This window comes from Uranotaenia lowii, chromosome 2 (assembly GCF_029784155.1).
Source record: "Uranotaenia lowii strain MFRU-FL chromosome 2, ASM2978415v1, whole genome shotgun sequence".
NCBI classification, from domain to species: Eukaryota; Metazoa; Arthropoda; class Insecta; order Diptera; family Culicidae; genus Uranotaenia; species Uranotaenia lowii.
This window is the reverse complement of record NC_073692.1, coordinates 245383248-245396738: the sequence shown is the minus strand read 5'-3', so window position 1 is coordinate 245396738 and position 13491 is coordinate 245383248. Positions and strand designations below refer to the sequence as shown.

General features: G+C 38.6%; 1 protein-coding gene across 2 annotated transcripts in view; it reads left to right on the top strand.

Moving 5' to 3' along the window:
- LOC129744295 (PI-PLC X domain-containing protein 3) overlaps window positions 1-2691 on the top strand; it is a 35790-nt gene extending 33099 nt beyond the window's left edge. Inside the window, exon 2 of one of the 2 annotated variants that reach the window (XM_055736753.1) lies at window positions 754-2691. In XM_055736753.1, coding sequence (XP_055592728.1) covers window positions 754-1486 — 733 coding nt within the window. In that variant the 3' untranslated portion in view covers window positions 1487-2691. The remainder of the gene's footprint in view (window positions 1-753) is intronic. The other variant, XM_055736752.1, reaches the window with a different exon arrangement.
- The last annotated feature ends 10800 nt before the right edge of the window (window positions 2692-13491 follow it).

Sequence of the window (13491 nt, the reverse complement as noted above, 5' to 3'; positions counted from 1 at the left end):
TTGGTTTTAATTTCAAGGATGAAAAATTCTTTGAAATAAAGGAAAACAGATTAGAAACAAAGGATTTTTTTTTTTATTTTTCCCAGAATCAAAGTAATTTTTGAACGATACATCAACAAAATGCAAAACATTTAAATATTCAATTGGTAATATTATACCATAGTCAACTCGTACTGCATAACAATCTTCTACAAATTTTTTCCTCATTGTTTGAACTATATGTAACATTCTGAAATTCTGAGCTGTATAGTACAACGGAAACATTTTGAGTGAAAGTGTGAAGAATTTCAATGCATTTCATGAAAACCTCCATACAAAGAAGCAGATTGCGCTAGCTCGTGCTTCAACCAAATGAGCTGAATCTTCAGAAAGTCATTTTTTCACTTAAAGGCATATATCTAATGAGGTTTCCCGTTGATTAAAATGATTTATACATATTAATTGCAGATGGAACATCACCGTGATTTTTTTTGTTTGTTAATCATATTTTTACGGCCTTATAGGTGAAGTATAAACTTTTTAAGGTTTGATGAATCATAGATAGATTAGAAGAAAATGTCCGGTGTTGAAAATGAGCGAGTAGAGATTTTTGAAAAGCATTTTTCATCACATACTAACCTTTTGTTCAAGCACGGATAGACTATTTTGAAGTGGTAGAACCAACCCTGTTCGATTCTACCACTTCAAAACAGTTGATCCAACTTTAACGCCGATTAGAGAAATCACGAGTAACGCTCTGTATTATTCCCTCAGCTACTTCGACTTACGAATTTGCATGAAAAGGCCGGAAAATAAGTTTTACTTCGTACACGGACTTTTCTGTGAAGAAATCAATGAACCGTTGGAACAGCTTAAGAACTTTCTGCGAACCCATCCCCGTGAATTCGTTGTGTTGGACTGTCAGCATTTTTATCTCTTCAATCCAACGGATCATTGCGTTCTATCGGCAGAGCTGAATCGTATTTTTGATCAAAAAATCTACTCTCGCAATACCAGCCAGCTCAAAGATTGTACCCTTGAGTCTGCTACAGCAAACGGAAAACAGATCCTCATTGTGTATCGTAGCGATGCATGCGTCAATGAACGCTTTTGGCTCAGCCAGGATTGGCCAACGCCTTGGCCTAACGAAGTGAATGTAAAACAATTACGCCAGTATCTCGACGAATCTCTAACCCAACGTAAGCCAGATACAGGTTATGTCTCACAGTGCGTTCTTACCCCGAGCGTTCGATTTATCGTACCAAGATTCATGTCCTCGTTGCGTGCTACTTGTGCCAAGGAAGTGGAAAGAAAGTTACTCGATTGGGTGAAAGCTCAAGTTCCAGGTCCGTTTGGAGCCGATGATAAACCAAAATGCAATGTTTTTCTGGCAGACTTTATCGATATTCAAGATAACAACTTTTGTAAAACTGTAGTGAGCCTCAATAAAAAAATTCTCGATCAAAACAGTAGCACACAAAACTCACCATCCAAAAAAAGTGTCTAATATTTTAAGTAGACTAATTCTCCAGGGACAATCGTTAAAAACGCTAATGCATACTTGAAAGACAGGTTTGTGCAATATTATGCAACAACTGAACTGATTATAGCTAGGCTCACTTTTCTACTATATAATCAAAATTAACCACTTATACATAAATCGTGTGTGTTTCTGTGATGGTATTTTATTGTAATATTACAGTGGAATAATGGCTTTTCCAAATTCAACTACATAATCTACTGACGAAAACTGAACTCTATTCTTATATAAACAGTGTATTTTCCATAGAACAGTTTCTTCACAATCACCAGTTTCATGTTACTGTAAGTCAAGCACAATATTTTGAATTAAAGAAACAATCAAACCTCAAATAGGATTCATTTACCTTTAAGATTAGAAAGTTTTGAGGCAAAAGAAGCATATTTTAGTTCCTCTGGATTTCATCGCACATCTATATCTAGGTATACAAACTTAAAACGAACATATTGTGTGAAAGGTGAAGGTTACGCATTTTGTTTATTTCTTTGTGATTTACCTTGCGATACATGAAAGACGTTTCCTTTCGAATACAACTCTACATAAATAACAAAGAAATAGTTCAGGTGACTAGTTTCCATAGTAATTGTTTACCATTCTCTGATAATAATATTCTTTAGAAGTATTCACGTATAAGTATCTTTAATTGACTGGGGAATCTATGATGTTAATGCTCAACAAGATATAGATAGCTGATAATATTTCACGACGACTGAATTTCCAGTTTCGCTCATAAACTTCGGTTACTATAAGTAGTGAAAGATTCAAAAAAAATCTCCAATGCTAATCTTACTATATCCCGTCCGGTTAAAGTATCTATGAATGCAAAAAAACGGGAACTAATTGAATAACTATAGTTAAGAGTGAACAAAAAGCACATATTTTATCGTACTGTTTTAACGTGATATTAAGATTTTAACATGTTGATACGTAAGATATGTAATCCTTACCAAGTATTTTTTTAAATCAATTACACGACCAGTAGATTGCAGTTATTGGAGTTTTTGCACGTATTTAGAATTTCCTGATTCTCGGAAATCATTACAGAAAACGTAGAAAATATTTGAACCAACAAATTTGTAACCGTACAAAACATTTTTGTGCTGAAACTCGATGTTGAATGAATGTATTATGAATCCAGCGTTTCAATAAAACAGGTAATTCTGTAGTGAATTCATTTTTTTTTCCTCTAAAGCATCCGAAATCAAGTCTTATATTGTATGCCGTTCTATGGGGCAGATCAGTAAGATATGGTTTAATATTTACTACATGAAAAGGGGTATATGGTCTGCCAATCGATCTCAAACGTCGAGTATTGGACAGAAGAATGCGATTCAGTGTTAGTCCCATTGAAGTTTAAACTTTATGCAATTTACAAAACGTTGCTTAGAAGGCTTGCATACAACTCGATCGAGACAGTCTTTTTTGTTCGGTCGCTCTGCAAGTTTTCCTCTTGTGGGGCGAACCACGCTAGGCCTACTATTGTGTGGTGGTAGCTACAATTCTAACTGTATCTACCACTGCAAATTAGTAGACCCGTGAGGAACAAAAAGATGAAATGTTATGAAAAGTTGTTCAAATTAAAATTACCCTTCCCGCTCATTTTCAACATCTTTCACCTTATTCTAATCTTCTATCCGTCTATAATATTCTTTCTCAAAAAATATAAAATTTCACCGATGTATAAAATAATTTCTTAAAATTAATTCACTGTGATTAATTCTTCATTTAAAAAATGAATGAAAACTTTTTCCACTATATATCCAATTTGTTTGTATTTTACATCAACCGAATGGTTTAAAATAAAGGCTATCTTTTTAATGAAAATTTAATGCAAAATATATATTTGTAGTTGTGTGCGAGGTACTGAGATGAAGGGAGAAAATACGTCAATAATCACACAAATTGTGCATCACAATTTGTGGCAATTTGTTAGAATAAATGAGAAGGTTTGAGTTGAAATGAGAGAAACCAGTGCTCAGAGAGAACGAAAATGTACTAATTGTTGCAATTTGTGAAGCAGTTGTGCAATTTTGATCATTACCATTCCAAATGCAAAGTATTCTCTCTCGATTTGAATCCCTTGGTTGTGTGAGGCACGAATATCTCCCCCAATAATGACGCAGCCGTCAGCTAATAGTGAGGCGCACAGCCGTCAAGTGGCCGAGAATATCTTGGTCAGTGATCTCTGTTGGATAACCGGCCTGCACAGTGGTGAACTGCTGATTTTAATCTCTCAATTTATAAGTAAATATTTCGTACAAAGCGATAGGAAGTTTAACCCAATGTTGCGAAAATCTACCATTTTTACTGAGCCATGCTTTACTACATTCAGTGCCAAAAAATCGAAGCAGTCAACGACGCTTCTGTATTTGAAACATTGACTCTGGTAACCCTATTCAAAAATTTAAAAATGAGAAATTGTAGAGCTCTTCTTGTAGGAAAAGTCACAAAATTTCATGTACCTACCTTTAACCATTCCTGAGATTTCGCTTCGAGGAAGTTTACTCAGCCCTGCTAGAGGGCTGTATAGCATTCTATACAGCTTAAAATTTAAGTTCTTATCGATATATTCAAATTCCTTAACCCTCATCCACATTCGATTTCATTACCCTAATCAGCACTAGGAGTGTCAATTTGACACTCCAAGCTAAAATCGTCATAGCTCTTTTTCTATCTAACCGATTACAATGAAACTTATATCACTAGAAACCTTGTAATGTCAGTAAATTATGTTTAGAACATTATATATAGCTTTAGCTTATAGTTTTCTCGTTATTCAGCATGAAAGATAAAAAAATCCGAAAAAACATGCCTCAGGAAAAGTGCTGTAGTTCATATATCTATTACACGTCCAAAAAATATTTGCTTTATGCATATGAAAGCTGAAGTTAATGTCTACATCATGAAGCCAAGAAATATTTTTTTTAAAAAAATTTAATGAAATGGTCACAAAAACTTAAAAAAAAAGTGATCGGAAAAACCTACTTTTCATTAGATTGCTAGTAAAAACTGTTTGAGCGGTGGTAGAGTTTTTGAAAAAATATCATTACAAATTTTATTCTAATTCTGACATTTTGTTGTCTTTAGATTTTTTATGCAACAAAAATTGAATTCATTCTGTTCCAATCGTTCGATCAGTTCGGATGCGTTTCCTCACCGCTGTGACGAAGTTTGGTTTTTTACCAAGTCGGAGTTATTATTTGTCGGTTATTTGCGAAAGTGCATTTTTGTTAGCCCGGAGTGATTTTCCTGCTCATCCCGCTCGGTCGTCAATTGCCGAGACTCGCGCGCTACAACAAATTGGGAAAAAATTGCCATCGCCATTTGGTTTGCTACCACAAGTATTTGCCATCACCATCTACGGCAATAACCATCATCATCGCCCCCCTGTTCACCCAGGAATCCGGATTTTTCTACCGTCAGTGTGTGGACAAGCTTGATTATCGTGACCCAGTTGCAGAGCTACGCTACGGGTCGATTCGGTGTTTGGTTGGTCGTGCTCCCCGATCGACGTCGCCATCTTTTTTCAACGGAGGACCACGTGCTCGAAACAATTAACGGACACTCAGGAAAAAAATTGAAGCGAAGCGATAAAAAAAAAACAATTGTGAGTTCTTTTTTTATTCTTTTTTCACTTTTACTTCCTCTATCTTATTTCCCTTTAAATATATATATTTCGATCATTTTGAGCTTCGCTCATATTTTAAACACGGAGAACATTCGTTTTCCCGTTGAGAAATATGAGCGAAGGCGGGGGACTATACCTTCCAACTGGGGATGATGCAAATGTCTCCTATGAAGATGAGGAGCATCTGGAGGATTCGGTTGATGCCGGTCCTTCAGATGCAAATCGTTCTCGGGTGGATGACAATGTTGCATCATCCCCTGTTGAGAGGAGAGTCAACCGGCTCCGACAATATACAGAGGGCTCATCTTCCTCTGGGCCATGGGTGGTTTTCATCCGGCCCAAAGCGAACGGTAAACATCTAAATGTGGTTCAGATCACCAAAGATCTGGCGAGGTGGCCCTCTGTAACCAGTGTTACGAAATTGCGTCCGAACAAGCTGCGCGTTGTGGTGGCTAACTGGAAAGCCGCAAATGAGATTGTGGCCAGCAAGTTCATAAACCTAGAATATCACGTCTACATCCCGTCTCGAAACGTAGAGATCGAGGGCGTGATCACTGAAATGAGCCTACAGGCGGAGTACGTTAAATCCAACGGCGTTGGTAAGTTTAGGAGCCTTGATTCGACTTCGGTCGATATCTTGGATTGTCGCCAACTCCAAACTGCCACCGTCGTGAATGGAGTTAAAAAGTACTCCCCTTCGGCCTCATTCCGTGTGACCTTTGCGGGTACCGCCCTCCCTCACTACGTTTTGATTGACGGAGTTTTAAGATTACCTGTGCGACTCTTTGTGCCTCGCCCAATGGATTGCAAAAATTGCATTAAGTTGGGGCACACTGCGTCGCACTGCTGCAACAAGCCGCGGTGCCCCAAATGCGGGGAGAATCATGGGGATGGAGCGTGCTCAGCAATAGAACAGAAATGTGTCTATTGCGGGGGCTCACCCCATGAAATCTCTTCGTGTGAGGCATTTAAGAGTCGCTGGGATAACCAAAAGCGCTCTTTAAAGGAACGGTCAAGGCGGTCTTATGCCGCCATTTTAAAGGGCGCGGCGCCTCCGATCCAAACTCATTCGAGTAATATTTTTGCTGTATTGCCAGTTGACAATGTAGACACGGACACAGCCGACGAAGAACTTCCAGTTGTGTTTACTGCTAATTCCCGGAAACGTCCAAAACCAGCTCCTAAGAACACCAGAATCCCCAAAAAAATAGTCACGTTGAACCCTCCAGTCGTCGAAAGACAAAAAGCGCCAACTGTACAGAAAGAAAAACCATCTCCTCCTGGATTCCGAATGTGTTTTACACCTCAAAATAAACCCGAAGTAGCGGGAACATCTAATACCTTCAATCCCAACGTAGTTTCACCTGAATCAACTTCCCAATCGGGACTTTTTAAGTTGTCGGATATCTTGGATGGAGTCTTCAAGTTCTTCAACGTATCAGAATCAATCAGAGGCATTGTACTCTCAATGCTTCCTATTGTGAAGACATTTTTAAAGCAATTGATGGAAAATTGGCCCCTCATTTCAGTGTTTATCTCTCTCGATGGCTAATTTACGCCGAGAGGTCGGAGATATCACTGTGTTACAGTGGAATTGTCGTAGTATTATCCCTAAACTGGATCCGTTCAAATTTCTTCTTCATGAAACTAGTTGCGATATTTTTGCCCTTTCTGAAACATGGCTTTCTTCCGAATCAAACATCTCCTTCCACGATTTTAACATTATCCGTCTGGATCGCAACGATTCTTATGGAGGGGTGCTTTTGGGGATCAATAAGCGCCACTCCTTTTTTAGAATCCACCTCCCTTTATCAGGAGGAATTGAAGCTGTTGCATGTCATACAACTATAAGAGGTAAGGACTTATGCGTTGTCAGTTTGTACTGGCCTCATAGAGTTGCAGTGGATCGAAGTCACTTAGAGGACCTGTGCTCAGTACTTCCTGAGCCAAGGTTGATCCTGGGTGACTTCAATTCACATGGAACTGTCTGGGGAGAACAAATTGACGATAGTCGTTCTACTCTTATTTATGACATTTGTGACAGTTTCAATTTAACAATTTTGAACACGGGTGAAAAAACACGAGTAGCTAAACCTCTTGCAAGACCAAGTGCAATTGACCTCTCACTCTGCTCAAATTCACTATCATTGGATTGCCAGTGGAAGGTAATCTCTGATCCCAATGGTAGTGACCACTTACCAATCAAAATTACAATCACCAATGGGGCCAGCACTTCGAATCAAACAAATATGGCATATGACCTTACAAGACACATCGACTGGAAAAAATATGCGGACACGATTACAACAGCCATCAATTCTATGAATGTTCTTCCTCCTTTGGAAGAGTATAACTTCCTAGCTTGTTTGATACATGAAAGCGCAGTCTGTGCTCAAACGAAACCCATCCCAAATTCATCTGTACGTCGAAGACCTCCTAACCCATGGTGGGACAACCAGTGCTCCAAGCTTTATAAGGACAAATCAAAAGCATTCAAAGATTTTAGAAAACATGGAACCCTCGATCTTTTTCAAGCATATCTGTCCCTTGAAAATCAATTCAAAAAATTGATTAAAGGGAAAAAACTAGCACATTGGCGTACATTCGTAGAAGGGTTATCACGAGAAACGTCCTTGAATACCTTGTGGAAAGTAGCACGAAACATGCGTAATCGATCTTCAACAAATGAAAGCGAGGAACATTCACATAGATGGATATTCAACTTTGCACGAAAAGTCTGTCCCGATTCCACACCGAACCGAAAAGTTGTCCGGAATGTGTCCCTAGACAGATGCGATCTGGATTCCAGCTTTTCGATGGTCGAATTCTCACTTGCCCTCCTCTCTTGCACCAATTCAGCTCCGGGAATTGATAAAATCAAGTTTAACTTGTTGAAAAACCTTCCGGATGCCGCAAAATTTCGCTTGTTAAATTTATTTAATCAATTTTTGGAGCACAACATTGTCCCCCAAGAGTGGAGACAAGTGAGAGTCATTGCTATCCAAAAGCCCGGAAAACCAGCGTCTGACCCCAACTCGTACCGTCCAATAGCGATGTTGTCTTGTATTCGGAAATTGATGGAGAAAATGATTTTGTTCCGATTGGATAAATGGATGGAAACAAATGGTCTCCTTTCAGATACTCAATTTGGGTTTCGAAGGGGCAAAGGAACAAACGATTGTCTTGCTTTGCTGTCTTCAGAGATACAAATGGCGTACGCAAAACGTGAGCAAATGGCTTCAGTGTTTCTAGACATAAAGGAAGCTTTTGATGCAGTCTCAATAGAGGTTTTGTCAGACAAGTTGCACTCCCGGGGTCTGCCTCCTCTATTGAACAACATCTTATACAGCTTGCTTTGTGAGAAACATCTGAACTTTGCTCACGGAGATATTGCAGTTAGAAGAATCTCCTACATGGGCCTTCCACAGGGTTCATGTTTGAGTCCACTTTTGTACAACTTTTATGTAAGTGACATCGACAGTTGTCTCTCTGAAGGCTGCACTCTAAGACAACTTGCAGATGACGGCGTGGTGTCTGTCACAGGATCTTCCGAGTCTCATCTGCACAGACCTTTACAAGACACTTTAGACAGATTGTCTTCCTGGGCTTTGGGGCTTGGGATTGAGTTTTCCCCTCAGAAAACGGAGATGGTTGTTTTCTCTAAGAAACATAGACCTGCTCAACCTAAGCTTCAACTCCTAGGTAGAACGATCACTCAATCGAGGTGTTTTAAGTATCTTGGGGTTTGGTTTGATTCCAAATGTACCTGGAGAGCCCATATTGAGTATCTGAAAGGAAAATGCCAACAAAGAACCAATTTTCTCCGATCAATCACTGGCACCTGGTGGGGAGCCCATCCAGAAGATCTTTTAAAATTGTATCGAACAACTATTCTTTCAGTGATGGAATATGGTAGCTTTTGTTTCCAGTCGGCTGCCAAAACTCACCTCATCAAACTCGAGCGTATCCAATACCGTTGTCTTCGCATCGCTTTGGGCTGTATGTCCACAACGCACAACATGAGTCTTGAAGTTTTGGCAGGAATACTTCCTTTGAAAGATCGATACAATCTACTATCACTTCGGTTCCTCATCAGGTGTGAGGTCATGAACCCATTGGTGATTGTGAATTTTGAAAGGTTACTTGAGCAAAATCTTCGAACTAGATTTATGTCTATATACTATGTCCTCATGTCAATGCAGGTAAACCCTTCTTCGTATTCTCCAACTCGTGTTGGTAGCCCAGACTACGACAATTCTTCTGTCCAGTTTGATTTGTCTATGCAGCAGGAAATTCGTGGAATCCCGGTCTCGCATCGCCCTCTTCTGATTCCAAGAATTTTCGAAGCTAAATATAGACACGTCGATGCTGATAAAATGTACTTTACCGATGGATCACTTATAGAGGAATCAACAGGATTTGGAGTGTTCAACGAAATATATAGCGCCTCTCACAGTCTTCAGTCACCATGCTCTGTATATGTAGCGGAGTTAGCAGCTATTCACTGGGCTTTGGACAGTATCGCATCACGGCCAGATGGACACTTCTATATTGTAACGGATAGTCTGAGCTCTGTTGAAGCAATCCATTCTATAAAACCGGGAAAGCACTCGCCGTACTTCCTCGAGAAGATACGAAATAATTTGAGTGCTTTATCAAAACGTCGCTTTACCATCACCTTTGTTTGGGTTCCCTCTCATTGCTCGATAGTGGGCAATGAGAAGGCAGACTCTCTGGCAAAGGTGGGAGCGATGGAAGGCGACACGTATCAACGTGAAATCGTCTTCAGCGAATTTTACTATTTGGTGCGAAGAAACTCTCTTGTCAACTGGCAGCGCAAATGGGACGAGGATGAGAAGGGTCGGTGGTTCCACTCGATTATCCCAAAGGTAAGCCTTAAACCATGGTTCAATAGATTGAACTTGAGTCGGGATTTTATTCGTATATTTTCCCGTCTCATGTCCAATCATTGTTCCTTAGACGCGGTACTCTATCGTTTTGATATTGCTGGCAGCAATCTATGTGGTTGCGGCCAAGGTTACCATGACATCGAGCATATTGTTTGGTCGTGCGAGGTCCATCTTGTCGCTAGAACGAATTTAATAGACTCCCTAAGGGCCCGAGGAAAACCACCCTATGTTCCAGTGAGAGATGTGCTGGCTGTGATAGATTTGGACTACATGTTCGAAATATATCTTTTCCTAAAAGCTATTGATCTTCGTCTATAATTCTTTTTATTTTCACATTTCCCTATCTATCTTCTATCTTTTCTTGAAAAAGTGAACTAGATATAAGCACACAATTGTTATCAAACAAAATGAGTTTGGCTCCTTAAAGCCTAAAGGTATGAGCCGTTTCAAATAAAGAATTTACAAAAAAAAAAAATTGAATTTACTGGAATTTTTAAAAGTTGACTACTTTGCGCGATTTTTTTACAAATTGAAATTTCATTTGTTTTTGTGGTCCACCGTCAGGTTGTACCCGGATTTTCAGTGCTTTTACTTTGTTTGGACCAATAAAAAGTATATTCATTGGAAAGCACATTTAATCTACATTCTAGTGAGGTGCAACAACTCACGCTGTGAGATTTCACAAAAATATTCAAATTATAAACGTAAAATCATTCCTGAATTTCTAGAACCACAAGCAGCACGTCCAGCAAAACGTGTTTGTTTGCTCTCCGAGTAGGTACGGTGGGTGGTGATTCGGGCAGAGAGCGAAGCCGAAAGACGAAATAATGATGCGTGTCGTGACTAGCAAACGAGAACTACTGTCAATAGAAAATTTGCAACCAAGAAACGCACGACACGCATCATTATTTCGTCTCTCTGTCCAAATCACCACCCACCGTACCTACTCGGAGAGCAAACAAACACGTTTTGAACTATTTTGACTATTGGAGTTGTCAAATTTTCTACAGCCAAATCAATATCTTCTTTTGAATTCAGTGGAACTTTTACATCCAAATTACCTTCAATAAAATTCCTAGTCCCAGTCCCAGTCAGCTTTTTGAAAGTTAAAAGTTGATTTTAAAGGGTTTTCAATGGGACTTTGGGATAAAGAAAAGGTTACTGGAAGGTGGTCTGAATCGAGGTCCGCATGAGTAACTAATTGACTACAATGCTCGCCTAAATCCGTTAGAACCAAATCAATTGTGGAAGGATTTCTAATTGAAGAGAAACAAGTATGCCCATTAGGATATTCAACAGTATAATAACCTGCAGAGCAGTCATTAAATAAAATATTCCCATTAGAATTTGATGAAATATTATTCCAAGATCGGTGTTTTGCATTTAAGTCACCAATAATAAAAAAATTAGATTTATTTCTGGTGAGTTTTTGTAAATCTCCCTTCAAAAATTTTTCTGTTCACCGCTTCATTGAAAAGGCAAATATGCGGCAACAATTATAATTTTCCCCATAGGAGTTTCTAATTCAATTCCAATTGTTTCTAAGACTTTTGTATTGAAAGAAGGAAGAAGTCTAAATTTAAGACGACTATTGATGACAATAGCTACACCCCCGCCTTGTCGATCAAGTCGATCATTTCGCAAAATTTTAAAGAAAGCATTGCTTTTCAAGTTATTGTCTGGCTTTAAAAAAGTTTCAGTGATGGCAGCAATATGTATGTTTTGAGTTTTCAAAAATAAAAAGAATTCATCTTGGTTAGCCAGCAAAGATCTGGCGTTCCAATTCATAATATTTAAACATCTATTTGGATCCATGAGGGAATCGTAAAGTCATAATAATTTTGTTAGCATAATTAAAAGAAGTTTGGAAAGCTTCAAACATTTAATTTGCTTTCAACATAAGTTGTATCATTTCCATTAAATTTTAATTTTAATTTTTCCTCAGTAATCTCACCCAAATCATCAAAATTGTTAGGATCAGAGAATGAAGGAGAAGAACAGGTATTTGAATCTGAATTTCGGGGATTTTCCCAAGCCTTCGCATGAACGTTGAGACTTGGTTTTTTCCCATTTTCATTAGTTAAACCTGAAGAGGGCAATCCACTTTCAACCACCTCTGAGAACAGGCAGAGGCTGACCGCGAACAGGCAGATTGTTTGCCGGCCTGACGTGTGAAGAGGAAAAAGAGGAAGGAGGAGAAGAAACTTTTCTGTCAACTTTGGGATTTTTTCTAGAAGCAATCATTTTTGCCCTAATGGGACAATTTATGGAATTCGAGGAATGATTACCTGCGCAATTAGCACACTTGAAAAATTCTGATTGTGGTTTATCACCACCAAAAAGACATTTAGATTTTTCATGATCTAATGAGCCGCAAAGCATGCATCTGGCATTCATTCTACAATTTTTAGTGCCGTGACAAAAAGCTTGACAACGACGACATTGCGTAATATTTTGAAGGATATTGATTGTGTGGTATTCGGCCAGATAGCTATTCGATATCTAGGTGTAATTCCATTCTGGGAATTAAGTAAAATGAGATCCTCGCTGGCGAGTCTCTGTGTTAAGCTCTCAATAAACGAATCGGTCTTCTAGTCCTGACATCCGACCAAACCAGACGTGTGTCTCGTGTGTTTTATTTTAAAGAAGAAACCCCAGTTTTAATTATAACTAAATTAATCAAATGTTAAGTTACAAAATTACAATATTTCCCCGGTTACTTCAAGTGGCGACGAGGATGCAGGAGCGGCTAGTTCAAAGTTTGTTTTTAACTTTTGAGCAGCCGTATTGTAAGTTGGTTTGGTGCATTTTGTGGTTTTGAAAGAGTTTCTTCATTAGTGGCTAATTATGCTTTTTTAATAGAAGTTTTATTTTCTTTCACGCTGCACCATTTTTTTACCGGATTTGTATTCTTTACGCATAGACGTTTTTATGGTGTTTTCCTTTTTTTGTTTCTCGTTAAATAAAATTTATAATATTTTATTATTTAGGAAATCACATTTTTGGTCGATTGAACGCCATTTTGTTTCTTCTTTTTTATGATTTTATTTTGTTTGTTTTTTCTCAAACAGTTTTATGTTAAGTGGTGAGTTCCCCACTTAGCCATTTTTGACCACACTCCTGGGAGCACGGCCATTGAGTGATATTTACAACGGCACTCATTTGCAGAAGAAACGCCACATCATCGACAGGAGTGGTGAGTTTCTTCTTTAAACTGCAAATTGAACGTGATCGGCATCAACGGCATCAACCTTTTAATCAAGTGCATCGTAGAGATCCTTTCGAGAATTTTTTCGAATAGAAAAGCTATTACATAGGGGAGGGGGGGAGGTATGCGCATCGTTACGTAACGATATTTTCCTCAAAAATTTCAGTTTAATCGCAGCTGTTTGGATGTCATGCAATTTTTGCAGAATAATAAACAAACCCAAATC